A 15,807-nucleotide genomic window follows, 5' to 3' on the forward strand; every position below is an offset into this window, starting at 1 on the left:
TATATTCCTACCTTGACATTATGGTTACATTATTATGGCCATATACTGGTTTTTACCTTTTTATTTTTTCATAGAAAAAAATCTATGCAATGCCTTCTCTTTGGGTGGCTCCTATAAATCATACAAAAGCCCTAGGAATTTATCCTCTGGACAAAATAATAAGAATGAATGAAGGAAATTTTTAAAGAATAATTGGCTATAATATAAGGTAGAAAAGGAAGATAACATGGGTACAATACTGTGGTAGTTCTACTGTGCAGGGGATCTGATGACGGAAGGGTATAGTGGAACTTTGCATTTGAACTGAACTTTGAAGATTTAGAGATGATACAATAGGTGATCAATTATGTAAATAGCTTTTCTGGCCTGATCACCAAGATCAATTTTAGAACATTTGCTTTAATCCAAAAAGAAACCCTCACATACCTTAGCTATCATCTTACAATTTCCCCATCTTGTCCTTACCTACCCCGCTCCCAGCCATGGGCAATCACTAATCTATTTTCTGTAGATTTGCCTATTTTTAGACATTTCCTACAAATGGAATCATATGGTATGGGGTCCTTGTGACTGGCTTATTTTACGTGTGTCCTGTTTTCAGTGACAACAAAACAATGTGGTGTTTGTCAGGTGTTGAGCCTTTGTGACAGGCTCCGGGCCTGCTCTGTGTAAGGAGAAGACTTCTGGTCTAGTTTGTTTAAAATACACACATCCCTTGCTAAGATTGCTCTAAACCTTATGGTTGGTTTAAACTGTGAAACCTGTGGGCATAAATATGGCCAGTAGATGTGTTTGGCTGCAACTACACAGACCTTTACATTTTTTGTTTACTTAGTTGCTAACATAAAAGTAAGAAAAAGAAGTTGGGGTTTCTGGCTATTCTAGGTAGACTGCATTCCTGGCTACAGCAGTGGAGGGGCTGTGCTTTCAGACAAGGCCCTGTTGACGCATGATTCTACATTCCTGTCCGGCTGTTCTCTACCTGTTTATTTGAGGTGGTACAATCCCTGCTCTATGCATTTCTCCACGGTCAGGTTGCGTAGCCTCTTTCTCTACAATTTATTATTAACTGGAGTAAAATATATGCTCAAAGAGTTACAATGTAAGCTCCACAAGAATAGGAGTCTTTGTTTTATTTTCTGATAAATCCCAATCACACAATAGCTTTTTACAGATTTTTAACAAATCAGCTTTATTTATACATATTACTAAAGCATACAAATCTCCAGAGTTTACAATCAATGGTATTTGGTATAATCACATAGTTGTGCATTCATCACCTCAACCATTAGAGCATTTTCATTATTTCAATAATAATATTAATAATAATAATAAACAAAAAAGTAACAAGAAAATGTTTTACCTTTGATCTCTCTCTGTTTCCCCTACTGTACATAGCTGCTATTTCTGGCTATTCTTCCACAATTCCTTATTTATTTATTAAGCACGTTTATTAAGATGTAGTCATATCTATGTGTATATATATAGTTTTTTTTCTATCTGGTTGTGTCATTGTCTTTTTTTGGCACCGCACAGGGGTTTGCGCCTTTCCACACCACGTGGGAACCTGCGCCTCACCGTGCATGTCTGGGATGCCTTTTTTTTTTCTTCTTCTAATTTTTACCAGGACGTCCTGGGGATTGAACCCGGGTCCTCCATATGGTAAACAGCTGCTTCCCTTTAAAGTGTCTGAATTAATATATTTCCGATGGGGCCAATTTACATTATGGTAAGACAGTTTTCAGGAAGGAAAGACCACAGATGCACTTGCTTGCCCTTTTTTCTCCCCTTCCTTAAGGTATAAAACAGTGTCCCTTAGTAACCAGGTCCCTGCAAAAAACATCTGATGACCCTGTCGGAAGTCAGTACTTTAGTGGAGAGGCTCCAGTGAATGAAATGCTTCAATGAAAAAACCCTTTTTTTACAGGCTCATGTACTGGACTGACTGGGGAAGTGAACCTAAACTTGAGCGTGCCTGGATGGATGGGCAGAATCGGGAAGTCCTGGTTTCCACGGATCTTGGATGGCCAACTGGCCTTACTATTGATTTTGTGAACAATGACCGGATCTACTGGACTGATGTCAAGGAGAATGTGATTGAATCCATAAGGCACGAGGGGAGTGATAGGAGGCTCGTTTTCACTGGAGGTTAGAAATGGGTTAACATTTCATATCTTTCTAGTCTTTTTGTCCATTTTCTCAAGAAGGAAACCTGATCTTGGGAAGTATTTTACATATAGTTTCTTAGATCCCTCTACTCCAGCTCCCAGCTGCTGATTTATTTATTTATTTATTTTTTTTCAAACAAGGTGACATCTGTGCTTACATTGTGGCCCATACTTTAGGATATACAGTTTTCTAAATTTTTAGTTATCCTATGTTTTACATTATGGTTTACATTATTAGTCTGTCGTCCCCTATATGTTTTTGGTGTAATATTACATGTTTTATATTCATCCTCGTGTACTCTCGCGAAACTCCTCTCTTGCCCCCACATTTACCTTGGTTCCATCCATTCAACATCCATTTTCCCGTCCCCTTGGGGCCCACAGCGACAGCCAATCTCCATTTCCCGAGGAGCCACGTCCAGAGGTACTTGCAACAGTGTTCAGGGCCTGACTTGCTCAACTGCCCTAATGCCCTGGGAGCTACCCTTTCTCTCGAGAGATACAGTTCCCTCTTTTTTGATGGCATTAGTCCTCCCCAGGATGTGGGTCCACCCCCACTCTCACTATTTGGGTCTCTACCCAATGGTACAACCCACCCTGGCAAAATGAGCATTCAGACATTCCCCAGGAGTCCGTCCCGTGTCAGACCACCCCCTCCGAGCATCCTAAACAGGTAACCCTCCTAATTATATTTTGATACGGTTTTCTCAGCATTTTACTCTCAACTAACACCTGACACTCTCCTATGTTCGTATGTTGCCCCTCCCTCCCCCCAATTTTTTGGGCAATATTACCCCTCCACCCATCCCCAGCCCCCCTCAAACCCGCAAAGCCCCACCCAAAGGCAACCCCTTGCCCCCATTTTATCTCTTCTTTGTGCTCATACTTACCGCCAGCTCATCATAGATTCCACCCCTGCAGACGTCAGCTCACATCCTTCCTCCACCCCTCGATTTCCTGTAAGCCTATCTTCCAGTCTCTAGCTCTCTGAGGCAGCTTGCTTATTTCATATCATTGTGGTCATGTAGTATTTGTCCTTCAATGCCTGGGTTGCTTCACTTAACATAAGGTTCTCAAGATTCATCCATGTTATCACGTGTGTTTGTAGTGTGTTTGTTATTAAAGCCGAGTAGTATTCCATTGTGTGTATATACCACATTTTATTGATCCACTCATCTGTTGATGGGCATTTGGGTTGATTCCAACTTTTGACGATAGTGAACAATGCTGCTATGAACATTGGTGTACATGTATCGGTTTGTGTCCTTGTTTTCAGTTCTGCTAGGTATATACCCAGCAGTGGTATTGCTGGGTCATATGGCAAATCTATGGCTAGTTTTTTGAGAAACCGCCAAACTGTCCTCCAGAATGGTTGGATCCTTCTGCATTCCCACCAGCAGTGGATGAGTGTTCCTATTTCTTCACATCCTCTCCAGCATTTGTATTCTTCTGTTTTTTTCATAGCTGCCAATCTTATGGGAGTAAGATGGTATCTCATTGTAGTTTTGATTTGCATTTCCCTGATAGCTAGAGATTTGGAGCATTTTTTCATGTGCTTTTTAGCCCTTTGTGGCCTAGCATATGGTCTATCTTGGAGAATGATCCATGTGCGCTTGAGAAAAATGTACATCCTGCTGTGTTTGGGTGTAATGATCTATATATGTCTATTAGGTCCAGCTCCTCTAATATACTGTTCAAATATTTTGTTTCTTTAGTGATTCTTTTTTGAGATGTTCTGTCCAGAGTGTATTAAAATCCCCCACTATAATTGTAGATGCATCCAGACATTAAAAAAAATAAAAAATAAAAGAAAATGAAAATAACAACAAAACAAAACAAAACAAAAAAGAAAAAACGCAAACGTTGAGGGCTAGGACATTCAAGGACCTCAGATGGACCTCAGGGCGTGATGGATTCAGGGATGGAGAGTCTGAGATATTGAAGACTCAAGAGGTGTCTCTGGGGTGTAGGCCACCAGGGTTTAGGGGACTCAGACCTGGCAACCTCAAGTCCGGTTAACAGGGGCAGCTGCTGATTTAAATACAGATGTCTCCATTAGCAATATTTTAAGTCTTTTTACCAGCAGATATTGAAATAAGCAATTTTCCCGTTAGGTTGCTCTGAGGCCTTCATGTGTACATGTGTTCATGTATAGGCATTTGTGTGTACAAATGTTAATTCATGTATAACCACTCCTGGAAACAGTACTTCTTATGTGCTAGATAGCTCATAGTGCAAAACTAGAAACCTCTAGAAGGAGAGGAGCATTTTCTTCTCCATACCTTGCTGCACTATAACAATCAAATATACCTGAACTGCTGCTAAAATATTTCCAAAACTAAAAATCAGCACCTTAAGTGAGCTAGTCCCCTGAAATTCATTAGACAGTATACATTCATCTGTCATCCAGTGCAATGCACTTTCCTGATCATGTATACATAGAGCAGAGTTCCATGTCAGTCTGCCAGAATTTTCAGGGAATTTCTAGACATTGTTTAGGGATATTTCTAGCAGAATGACAATTGGCATAAAAGTAGTACTGGGTACTTTCTTTCTCAATAACCTTGTTTTGTTTTCTTTTTCCCCTGTGGATAAGTAGCAAGTAACCCTTATAGTCTGGACCTCTTTGAAAACAAGCTATACTGGGTAGTTAAGGGAAAGGGGGAATTATGGAAGGCAGATAAATTTGGACAAGAAGAGAAAAAAAAAGTGCTGACAGTGAACCCTTGGCTCACTCAAGTTCGAATCTTTCACCAACACAGATACAATAATTCAGGTAATCACCAACCTTGGAATAAGGTGTTTCTTGTTATCTGGACATTTTATTTCAAATTAATGGCTGTATTGTTGAAGATGCATAATAATAGGCTGATTTATGCAGAAGAGGCGTGAGTGTATGCGTACATGCATATGTGTTTTAACCATTTTGACCAAATAAAGATAAAATTGGATATCGAATAATATCCACCATCCACAAATGATAACGCACCACCTCTGGTAACCACTACTTTTTCTGATTCTGAATTTTCTTATTCTAAGTATTTAATATAAGAGAAATCATACAGTATTTTCCTTGGGTCTGGTTTCTTTCACTTGAAATCCTTGTTGTAGGCTTGATTTTGAGTGAGGCCCTTGGAATCTATCTTATTTTAGAGCCATACCTTGTCTATGGCAACATTTTGGACAGTGGAGAATCAGGGCAAAATATTAGTCTGAGAAGGATTCCAATGTGATCATGATATATACTAAGCTGGGATCGAGAAGAACTCTGTTCCAGGCCAATTAAAATCTGAATTTCTCTGGGTGGTTTTGATATTATTAAATAGAAAACAGTGGGTCTGAATAGCAGCCGCAGTTGAGAATCATACCTCTATAAATTCCCTTGCCTTGCAAATGAGGAAAGTCAAGTCCAGAGAAAGTTCTCCTTGGAGGATTGGAGTGGAAATTACATTCACAGTATTTTACCTTAACATATATTGTCATTATTATTACCTTAACATATATCATTAACTTAATTTGGGAAATGACAACTCTGAATATAGTAATGGGCTCTGACTCGTTCTTTTGAGCCATCTCAAGTCAGCCCCCTACCTTCAGAATCTGACAGGGTCATAGAGGAGGTAAATGATAAGACAAGATGGGAATGGTGTGGAAAAGGGATGGAGGGTACAGGGAAGGATGGTGCCACCTTGTGGGGTGGCAGGGATGTTAGTGTAGATGAGGGTGTGTTGGCGGTGGCACGTGACCTGGAGGTGTGGGGAGGCTGACTGGGCTCTGCCATCACCAGCTGGCCTGTCTAGGGTGGAGCATTCAGGCTTTCCTCGGGACCTAACCACTCTTCTCCTGCTTTCCAGTGCCCAACCCCTGTAAAGGTGTCTGCAGCCACCTCTGCCTCCTGACACCTACTGGATATAGCTGTGCCTGTCCCCAAGGCTCCCACTTCAAAAAGAGGAGCTCCACTGAGTGTGATGCAGGTGGGAGCAGTGCCTGGGCATTCGTGGTGTCTGGGGACCTGGATGGCTCCTCCAGTGGCTCCATGTTGGGCCTTCGCCTTCCTCAGGGGACGTGTTGCTGGGTCCTTTGCAGTCTAGAGAGAGGATGGCTGGATGGAGCGGGGAGAAATGTGGGAAAGTAGAGTGGGACTCAAACTTCATAGAATTACAGATCCAGTGGCCCTGAATCTATACTGTCGTGCTGGTTTGTAAAGGCATGTAAGAGTGGTTTTTAATAAGATGTCTTCCTCCTTCCACTTTCTACTGGAATCCTATTGCTCCAAATTTGCACTGGGATTTTTCAAAGTGAAGAATCTGTTCCCAAGGTGGGAAGAGTTAATGCAGTGCAGAGGGAAAGGCTACAGCACGCTCATCGCTGTACTCACAGGCTCATGTCAAGGTTGTGACTGCTGTAAAGGGCCACATAGTGAAAGATAACTTACGTTGTTGGCAAAATGAGGCTAGAATAAAGAGGTTGCAGTTTAGTTCTTATCCTGGATGATGTGGGTCATCTAATCTTGGGCAAGATCCTTTTTAATGTCTCTTCTATATTGAGGTAATAAGGATCCCATTGTCATTGGGAAAATACTGGAAAGATATTTTGAGCAAAATGATTTCACACTTAAGTATTAAGGAGAAATATTAAGCAGGGTAAGAGGATTGAGGTGGGCTGAGCTGGGCTGGGAGTGGAATAGCTCCCTGGACTGGGTGTTCAGGAAGCATCTGTGACATTCGAAATTTGAGTAAAAGCTCAAATTGAGGGCCATAGCCAGGAGGATATTCAAATTCCTTAAATACCTATGCAGTAGCTGTTTGAGTGTCTTAGGAATGGCCCCTCAGGCACATCCAGGGAGTTTGTGGAGTCTGAGGACACTGGCTGAGAGCAAGGGCAGTTTTGGAAGACATAAAATGATAAGCTCTTTATCCAGTATCTATCAGTATCAATGTGTCTGTGTCAGTCTGTTGATCAGTTGCTGATTCTTTGAAGCCTTTAGATGAAGTTGAGGCATGCCTAACGTATTTTGATTTTAACTGGACTCACAGAGCAGAATTCTGCTTGTGATGATGAGAATATGAATGTTCAAGATTCCTTGCCAGATCCCGTCTGGAGTATAGTACCTCTCCAGTGTTTTGGGGGAAATGCTACAAACTGCCCACTTCTTTCCACCTAGTATGTTATTCCCAAGACTTTATTATTAGTAAGGAAATTCATTTGCTTAATAAGGAAAATGTAGCTTATTCCTCTGTAAGCTCAGGAATGTACCATTTTGACAGGGAGAGTAATTAGCCTTTCCCGGCACCCCCACTCAGGCCCTGGGCGTGACCCAAGTTTGCTTGGGTGGGTGTGGCTTCCTAACAAGTGCATGGCTCTCCCTTTCTGCAGCCATCGAACCTCCTCTCCCCATGCCCGCCGCATGCAGGTGTATGTATGGAGGAACTTGCTATTTTGATCAGCATGGCACCCCCAAATGCAAGTAAGTCTGAATGTTGAGGTCAGAGTTGCCTTTTTTGGGGTAGTATGTGACTTTGAACAGACCCTACCAATTCACTAATTTTCATATTTGAACTAGCTTGCAGAGAATTAGGCAGTGCTTCTCAAACTGCCAGAATCACCTGGCCATCTTGTTCAAATGCAATTCTTATTCACAGGGATTCTGCATTTCTAAGGGGCTCCAAGATGATGCCACTGAGTTGTGGGCCACATTTTGAATAACATGGAGAGATTCCCTGCTCACCTGGCATTATTAATTGCTGTAAAATTGCAGAGCTGCTTTAGTGTAAAATACTCATGATATGCAGCATGACTGGGCTTAAAGATTTGAGAAGAGGATTCTTGAGACAGGAAGCAAGATAAATAGATACCTTTGAAAAGGTAATAATAGGGTATCAAAGAAAAATACACAATCATGGTATCCATTTTTACCTTCTAAGGAAGAATTCCAGTTAATTCTATGAGACTGCCCCTGTAAGGGCCATTCCATGGAATTTGAATTTCCAAAGTCAGATTACTATTCTCTCTTGGCAGAATAAATAGAAGTCACACAGGATACATTGTGCAGCATGTGATTTACTCAGTCAAAACTCTATCTCAGGATGTGCTTATAAAATTACAGTGGGGCCTATGAAGGCAATGGCAAGTGAAAGAGTCTCCTTTTATTTTAGGTGTTCTGATGGCTATATAGGAAGCTACTGTGAAATCGGAGTTTCAAAAGGCATTTCTACAGAAACAAGATTCAAGAATATCAGCAAACTGGAAATACTCCATGGCCCCTACATCAAATGCTGATCTTCTGTTTAGCCCAATCTTTGAGGAGGAATTCCACCTCTGAGTTTGTTGGCTCTTTTCCTTTTTCACATATGGATACATGTCCTTCTCCCTTCGTGGTTAGCAGCCGTGGCGACAGTTTTATTGACTACCAGCATGATCCTCATCATTGGAGCACTGGCGATTGCAGGATTTTTCCATTACAGGAGAACCGGTACCCTTTTGCCTTCTCTGCCCAAGCTGCCAAGGTCAGTTTCATTATGAGGAGTATTAGTTTTACAATTAATAACGTATGATACCTATACTACCTACCTGTAGAAACAAATGTGGGGATTTAAAGTCACTTCAGATCACAACATCAATTAAGTGCTTCTCCAAAATCAGAGTGATATTTTATCACACTTTATAGCCAAATCCTTGTACGTACTCCACTGGTGGGCTTTCAGTTTACTTTGGGTTGACAGGGTATGAGCTTTATTCCTGCCCATGCCCAACTCAGCCTTCTCTTAGATCTCCTGAATTCAGGACTGTGCTCTGTTTCCAGGTATCCAGGGGTGCTTACTACTGTATCTGGCATGTGTAAACTCAGTGAGAATTAAGCATGTCATTTAAACAAGATTTGGTAAACACTGTGCAAAAGAAAATCTACTCAGAAAAAAAGACCATTTCTTTCAATTACTTCCTTGCAGCTTAAGCAGTCTTGTAAAATCTTCTGAAAATGAAAGTGCAGTGACCTTCAGATCAGGGGTGGATATTAACATGGATTTTGGAGTATCTGGTTTGGGGCCTAAAGCTGATATTGACAGATCAATGGCTATGGTAAGTGTGGTTTCAAATGATTATTTGAAGTTTAAATCATTTATTGTTTTATAAAATAAATGTAAAATTTTATAGAGGACAAATTATCATAGCAAAGAAGGAAATGCAGTGTGCCTCTCATACTATAGTCTGCACTATACAGGCAAACCTAGAAGGCATTGGGTTTCTTATCCAAATGTATCTTAACAACATTGGAAATAAAATGGAAATTTCCCCGCACACTAATTCAATTGGAGTCACAAACAGTTGAATTGGAATTAAATTGAATTAATTGAGGGTTGTGACCATTTTGTTTTGGAACAGGAATAGAGACATATGTTTTTCTTAGTGTGCCAGTCAGTCAAAGGGGTGCCGATGCAAAATACCAGAAATTGGTTGCTTTTTATAAAGAGTATTTATTTGGGGTAGGAGCTTACAGATACCAGACCATAAAGCATAAGTTACTTCCCTTACCAAGTCTATTTTCACATGTTGGAGCAAGATGGCTCCAAGATTCAGGCTCCTGGGTTTCTCTGGGCTCAGCATCTCTGCTTTCTCCACAAGGTCATGTGTAGACTATGAGGTTCTCTAGGCTTTGCCTCTCTCCACAAGGTCAGCTGTAGACTATCAGGTGAATAGCTCTCTCTCTCTCTGGGGCTTCAGCTTCAGCATCAAAAATCCTTAACTCTGTCCTTTCCATGCCTTTTATCTGTGATGGGTGGGGACTCAATGCCCTACTGGCACAAGAGGTTTTACATGATTACCTAATCAAGGAAACCTATGAATTTGAATTCAGTATAATCTAACATGCCAAGAGGAAAAGATCAGTTTACAAAGATAATCCAATATTTCTTTTAGGAATTCATAAATAATATCAAACTGCTACACTTAGTATCATATTTTTCCAACTAGTTGGTGGTGGGTGGGCTAGTTCAAATGGGCACAGAGCTTGATCTCTCTGACCCTCCCTGATTCTATCTGTAAAATAGGTTCAACAATGCCTCTTTTTTGGCCAAGTTAGTTACTTTACGAGGGCACTAACACAGTTCTGGCACAGAGGGCTTCCCTATAATCAGTATAAGGAAATAATTTTCTTCTTTCCATGCCCATTCTGGCTTATCTCCCCATTCTCTATTCTTTTTGCTTTTCTTCTACCAACCCCCATTTTCTGTTTTGTCCATGTAAAAATGGGTCAAAAGAGTTTGAACTCAAAGTTTCAGTTTCTTGAGGTGATGAATTAATTGTGTTTTTTCCCCCAAAGATGTCAAATTTTGAGTCAGATGGAAATAGTATATCCCCAGGTATGAGGAAAGCACCTTCCTTTGTGGGAGATCCAGATCGGTAGGTGTGATCTCTCTCCTTTTTTCCCTCAGAGTGAACACTGTCATGGAGACAGGGAAGCAGCCCATGGTATGTGAAAACCCAATGTATGCAACCAGAGACAGTGCTTTCAATGTGACTCTGCCAACCCTGGTGAGAAAACATAGTCCTTTTTCTTTTTTTTTCCAATTCTTGCTCTTGCTGGTTTTTATTCTATTGAGTATTTACCCTCTTACAATTCTCCTAACCTTCCCTCCAAATGGAAGCACAGAGGTCCATTCCTCAGCTCCACCGTCTGCAGTGACATGACTGACCCAAGTACAGGAGAGCTGAAAACATGATCAGAATCCTGTTTTGCTGCCCTTTTGTTGAGCGTTGGCTGCATTCTGTGGCCGGTGGTGAAGAGCCTTTCATTCTGAGGGGTGTAGTCCATTCAGAGGCTTGTCAAACACGGTGCCAGACAAACACGGTTCTCCATAAGTATTTGTGAAATGAATGAGTGAAGGAATGATTGTCAGGTCATTATGCAGAGATTTGGAGGGCTAGATACATTCTTAGTTGTTAGTCACCATAATGACAGGACTGTGATTTGAGGTGAGTGAAGAGGGTGAGAGACTGATGGTTGCCCTCTTTAGACTTGTCTTTCCCATACTTTTCTAAACAGTACAGATGTCTCCACAGTTGATAGGTGGATGCCTTTTTAACAAGAACTAGCAAGGAATGGAAAGAACTTTTCATTAGGCCTGGATCATAGCCCCAAATCCACTTCCAGTGCAGGTCAACTGTCCTGTACTCTCTTTGTCAAAACAGTTGTGACCTCAGGGGCATGCACTTTCATTGTTCCTACCTGAGCTCAGAAGATATGTCACCTTTTAATGTAAGATAATTCTTTGTACTGTAGGCACATGATAAATTTTTCATTTGACATTTCATTTGACATTTTCACTTTAAAATGTATACAAACACATGAACAAATTAGAGAAGAAATGAAGTAGTGAATGTAAAAACATAGGGAAAAGAGTGACTTTCTTTTTCATGGACTTAAGAAGGAGCCTCCAAATTATATGAATGTTACAGAAAATGTCTAGAAGGGTATTAATTCCATCATGCCCTTTTGCCTTCCAAAATTATCCAATTTTAAGCAGTCTTCTGAAATGATTTGTTTTATTCTGAGTACCCAAGGATCTGATTCTCAGTTTATCAATGCATTTGGGGAAATTATTCATGATGGTTTTCTTAGATTTGGTCTACCAACATATAGCCAGGTTATATTTTAGCCAAAAATGGTTATAACAGCAGGAGTAAGAACAGAATAGGAGTGGCTATTAATAAGTGAGATGGTGACCAGTGAGGAGTGTATTTGTCTCCCAGGAATAAGGCATGAGATCACCCTTCATGCTTGAATTGGGGAGAATGGGAGTGGTGAGTGGTCCTGGGCAACCAGGTCTATCCCATATTATAAAAAATTCTGCCTGACCAAGTCTATGGGAGTAGAAGGTGGTAAACAGAATCCACTGAATTAACAGGAAACCTTAGTTATTACCAAATTCTGCATAAGGACCCTCTATATGTTTACAGGTGTCTGTATCCAGAAATGAGGATAATCAGAATTATCAAAGTCCCATCAACTTTTCAGAGAGAGCTGCAGAGATGAAACCATCCTCCCCAAGTGCTGGTGGAACTCAGGTAACAGTGGTTGGCTACTGAAGTGATGTGGGATTTGGAAAGAACTTTGAAACTGCTGAGCTAGTATTAATTCCAGGCAAACTTAAGGGATAGGCCTACAGATCCCAAGATGTGAGATCATAAACACACTTGAATATTGCCTTAGAAAATTTTCAGGCTCACATTTTCAGGGGACTAAAAAATTTTGTTCTCTTTAAGCTACATTTTAAAGTGTTTCCCAGAATGGATTCCCAAAATACTTGAATGTCACATATTTGGTTTGCCAATTCTGATGCACCCCAAGGGAATACAAGATTTCTATTCCGAACATTATTTTTTCAGTACATTTCAAGTCTAGGTGATCTTTGGTACAAAAAGGTATCCCAACTGAAGCAGTAAGGGGAAATATGTTAGAGATGCTATAACCTCTGACCTGCTCTTTGGTCATTGCAAACCAAGTGAACGACACTGAAAGACTCTAATGAGAAAGAGTCATTAGAAATTGGCTGATTGTAGTCTCTTTCTTTTTCATTATCTGTCTTTGCAGCACTTCAGTTCTTCTACTTCCTATTTAAAATCAGCCAAGAATGGGATCCTCTAAAATTGTCCTCCTTGGTAGGTTCAGAAATTACCCAGTGTATATTGCATTTTGGGAACTGAGCACAGTCAGTGTAGCTTAAAGCAACAGAGGCCCATTGATAATTATTTTCACCCCATGCACCAAGGAGTCTCATTAATGTATTTTTCACCTATAAATATGCTCCGAGGGCATGAACACGAACTCCTGTAATTCACTTATATAGTTAAACTTGCTTAAAATGAATATGAGCACCTAAGGAGATGAAAATGGTTAGCTTGCTATGAACCACTTAACTCAAATAGCTAGTCCATACTGAAGCAATTACTTTAAAAGGTTTTGGCATTCCCCACTGCAAGCTTGTGGACACATCGCTCTGGCAGAATGTGGCACCATGTGTGGAGGTAGGGCCACTTAAATGTGGGCCAATGGACTCTTCTTCTGGGCCTTCCTGTCCTTTCCCATAGTCATCTGCTCTTCACATATTGGTCCCCCCTTCCACAGACCAAGAGTTACCCCATCAGTTGCCTGCCAAAGTAAGTTATCCTGTTCTCTTGTCAACTGCCGGGCCTCTGATTGGCAGTGTAACTGTGTACCAGCTCTCAGCAGAGCTGCAGCCAGCGCTGCCACCACAGCCGTCTTCTCAACAAGGAGGACACACCACTGTAGTCCAGGGTGACTTCTCTTTGGGTTCCTCAGTTTGTGGACCACTGTGTCTTGAGTGATCAGTGCTTGCTCTTCTTCCTCTAATTCTGTTTTTCAATCTTGCTTTGACTGTTTCCTCCTCTGTCAGAGCTTAGCTGGGAAGAAACTCTTAGGTTAAATTAAAACTCTAATGATTAGTCACTGACAGTAAGCACACAAAAAATGTTTTTGTTAGTGCTATTATTGTGATGATTACATAAAGAAACAATGAGCCTCCGTGAAAGGTTTTTATCTTGAGTTGATGAAGGAAATTAGAGCTAAAATTTGGCCTTTACCTCCACTTTTCAGGAAGCTTCAAGAAATCTCTTTGTCTCTAGTGGAATAGCTGGAGAGCTGTGCTTGTCAAAACTTCCAGATACTATCAGTACAGACTCTGTAACTGTAAATTTCAAGTTAAGGCAGTGCTTTGAAATTATAAAATGAGAAGAGCCAGTGGGTTTCAGTTAGTGTTCAGGGACCATAGAAAGAATTGAATGTCTGGCCAGATCACACAGTCCTTCAAGGGAGGAAATTTTAAAACCTAGACAGGGAAAAAAGAAACCCACCCTTAATTTCCATAGGTGAAATTATTTTGTTTTTTTTCCCCCTTTCCGTTTAGGCAACAAAACTGAATTATCTCAAGCAAAGGCCAAAACAAGATACCAGCTTTGAAAATCTAATCTATGGAGAGGTAATTAAATTTTTTTTTTTAGTACAGGCTTTTGTTTTTTTATAGAAATAACTTACTTGGCTAAATCAGATATATGCTTAGATTACTCTATGCAAACTGACAAAGATTAGTTTTTTTCACAGCAAACAGTTTCCAGTCATGATGTGTTTTGGTCTTAAAAGGAGAAGGAGGAAAAGGAGGAAAAAGATGGTGCTGCAGCCCCTCCCCTCTCATCTTCTGTTCCTGCTGAAATTCCTCAGAGTAGAGACCAACTCCATTATCTTCTGCAGCAGAAGATACTTTTTATAGATAACTCTACTCTTCTTGGGGAGGATTCAGAGGTATAGCTATGCCAACTATTTAGGAAATAGAAACACTTTTGCACATATATATATATGTGTGTATATATATGTATAATAATTATTATTATTTTCCATTAGACCCTGTAGTTGGTCTGTGGAAACTTTTTGTGTGTCCTTGTTATGTGTGCCATATCATATATTTACAAATATTTATCATGGTATAATATATGTATATCTTTGCACTGAAACTGTCTGAAGGTAATGCTGTAAATACATTGTACCTGTATAATTTTGGAAAGATTACAAAGCCATTGAATTTGTGAATAAAAGTATCTGTGCAATTTGTCAGTGATTCCATGAAAACAATTGCCTTGGGATCTTGAACCATTTCTAAAGAAGAGGCATTACTCATTTCCTATGGAATTATCCAGGAAATGAATCCAGACCTCACTGTTTTACACATTGGCACTTAAATAATGTTCAATATTGCATGTTAACCTGATTGATAGCTGTGTTTATAGAGGGTAATGCATGTTGGATTGGCATCTGAATTTGATGGTTAACACCTTAGATACTGCAGAAGATAGAAAATGCATTTCCTAAGTTGAACCCGATTTGAAAGGGAAATTGTTCTTATTGAGCCTTTTTTAGGTCCTTTGACTAAATCTGTACATTTTTTTTTTATCAGAATGTACTATACAGTCTAGCTCTTCTTTTGAATAGCTGGTATTGTGTCTACAGCAGTCTTGTTTTGTAGAAAATCTGGGAACCATGGCAGGAATATACAATTTATACAGAACGCACTTTTCTGCCTTCTTTGCTAAAGTTGCACATTCATGAAACAATACATGAATGGGTGGATGGGTGGATGAATGAAACATACTACTGAGTATTCCTGACTTCTTAAAATACTTGTGGCTCATATTTTGAGAGCTTCTTGTAATTACTTGGAAATGTTCTTTGATTAGAAAAGCAACTGGAAATGATGCTGCTGAGAAATTTCTAATAAATTTATATTTTTATCAGACTTCCTTGTGTTCTTCTTAAGTCCCTTGTGCTTCTCAAGTCATTTGTATTTTGCTGTGCTTGGGTTGGGGGCGGGGCTTGGGGTGCCATGCTTTCAGCCATGGCAATGGGAGTTTTTTTGTTTGCTTGTTTAGATTTATTATTTATTTATTTTTTCCCCTTCCCCCCTGCCCGTTGTCTGTTCTCTGTGTCCATTCTCTGTGTGTTCTTCTGTGTCTGCTTGCATTCTTTTCTGCAGCACTGGGAATCTGTGTCTCTTTTTGTTGCATCATCTTGCTGTGTCAGCTCTCTGTGTGTGGCGCTACTCCTGGGCAAGCTGCGCTTTTGTCATGCAGAGTG

General features: G+C 40.3%; 1 protein-coding gene across 1 annotated transcript in view; it reads left to right on the forward strand.

The window, feature by feature from the left end:
- Positions 1–15,463, forward strand: part of LOC101433586 (low-density lipoprotein receptor-related protein 2) — an 84,495-nt gene extending 69,032 nt beyond the window's left edge. The window contains 12 exon segments of the mRNA XM_071215987.1: positions 1,928–2,148; positions 4,768–4,944; positions 6,023–6,142; positions 7,545–7,635; positions 8,324–8,373; positions 8,476–8,490; positions 8,554–8,674; positions 9,116–9,249; positions 10,600–10,695; positions 12,100–12,230; positions 14,090–14,161; positions 14,329–15,463. Of these exon segments, the coding sequence (XP_071072088.1) occupies positions 1,928–2,148; positions 4,768–4,944; positions 6,023–6,142; positions 7,545–7,635; positions 8,324–8,373; positions 8,476–8,490; positions 8,554–8,674; positions 9,116–9,249; positions 10,600–10,695; positions 12,100–12,230; positions 14,090–14,161; positions 14,329–14,487 (1,387 nt within the window). The 3' untranslated portion in view covers positions 14,488–15,463.
- Positions 15,464–15,807: the final 344 nt, after the last annotated feature.

This window comes from Dasypus novemcinctus, chromosome 7 (genome assembly GCF_030445035.2).
Source record: "Dasypus novemcinctus isolate mDasNov1 chromosome 7, mDasNov1.1.hap2, whole genome shotgun sequence".
NCBI lineage: Eukaryota > Metazoa > Chordata > Mammalia > Cingulata > Dasypodidae > Dasypus > Dasypus novemcinctus.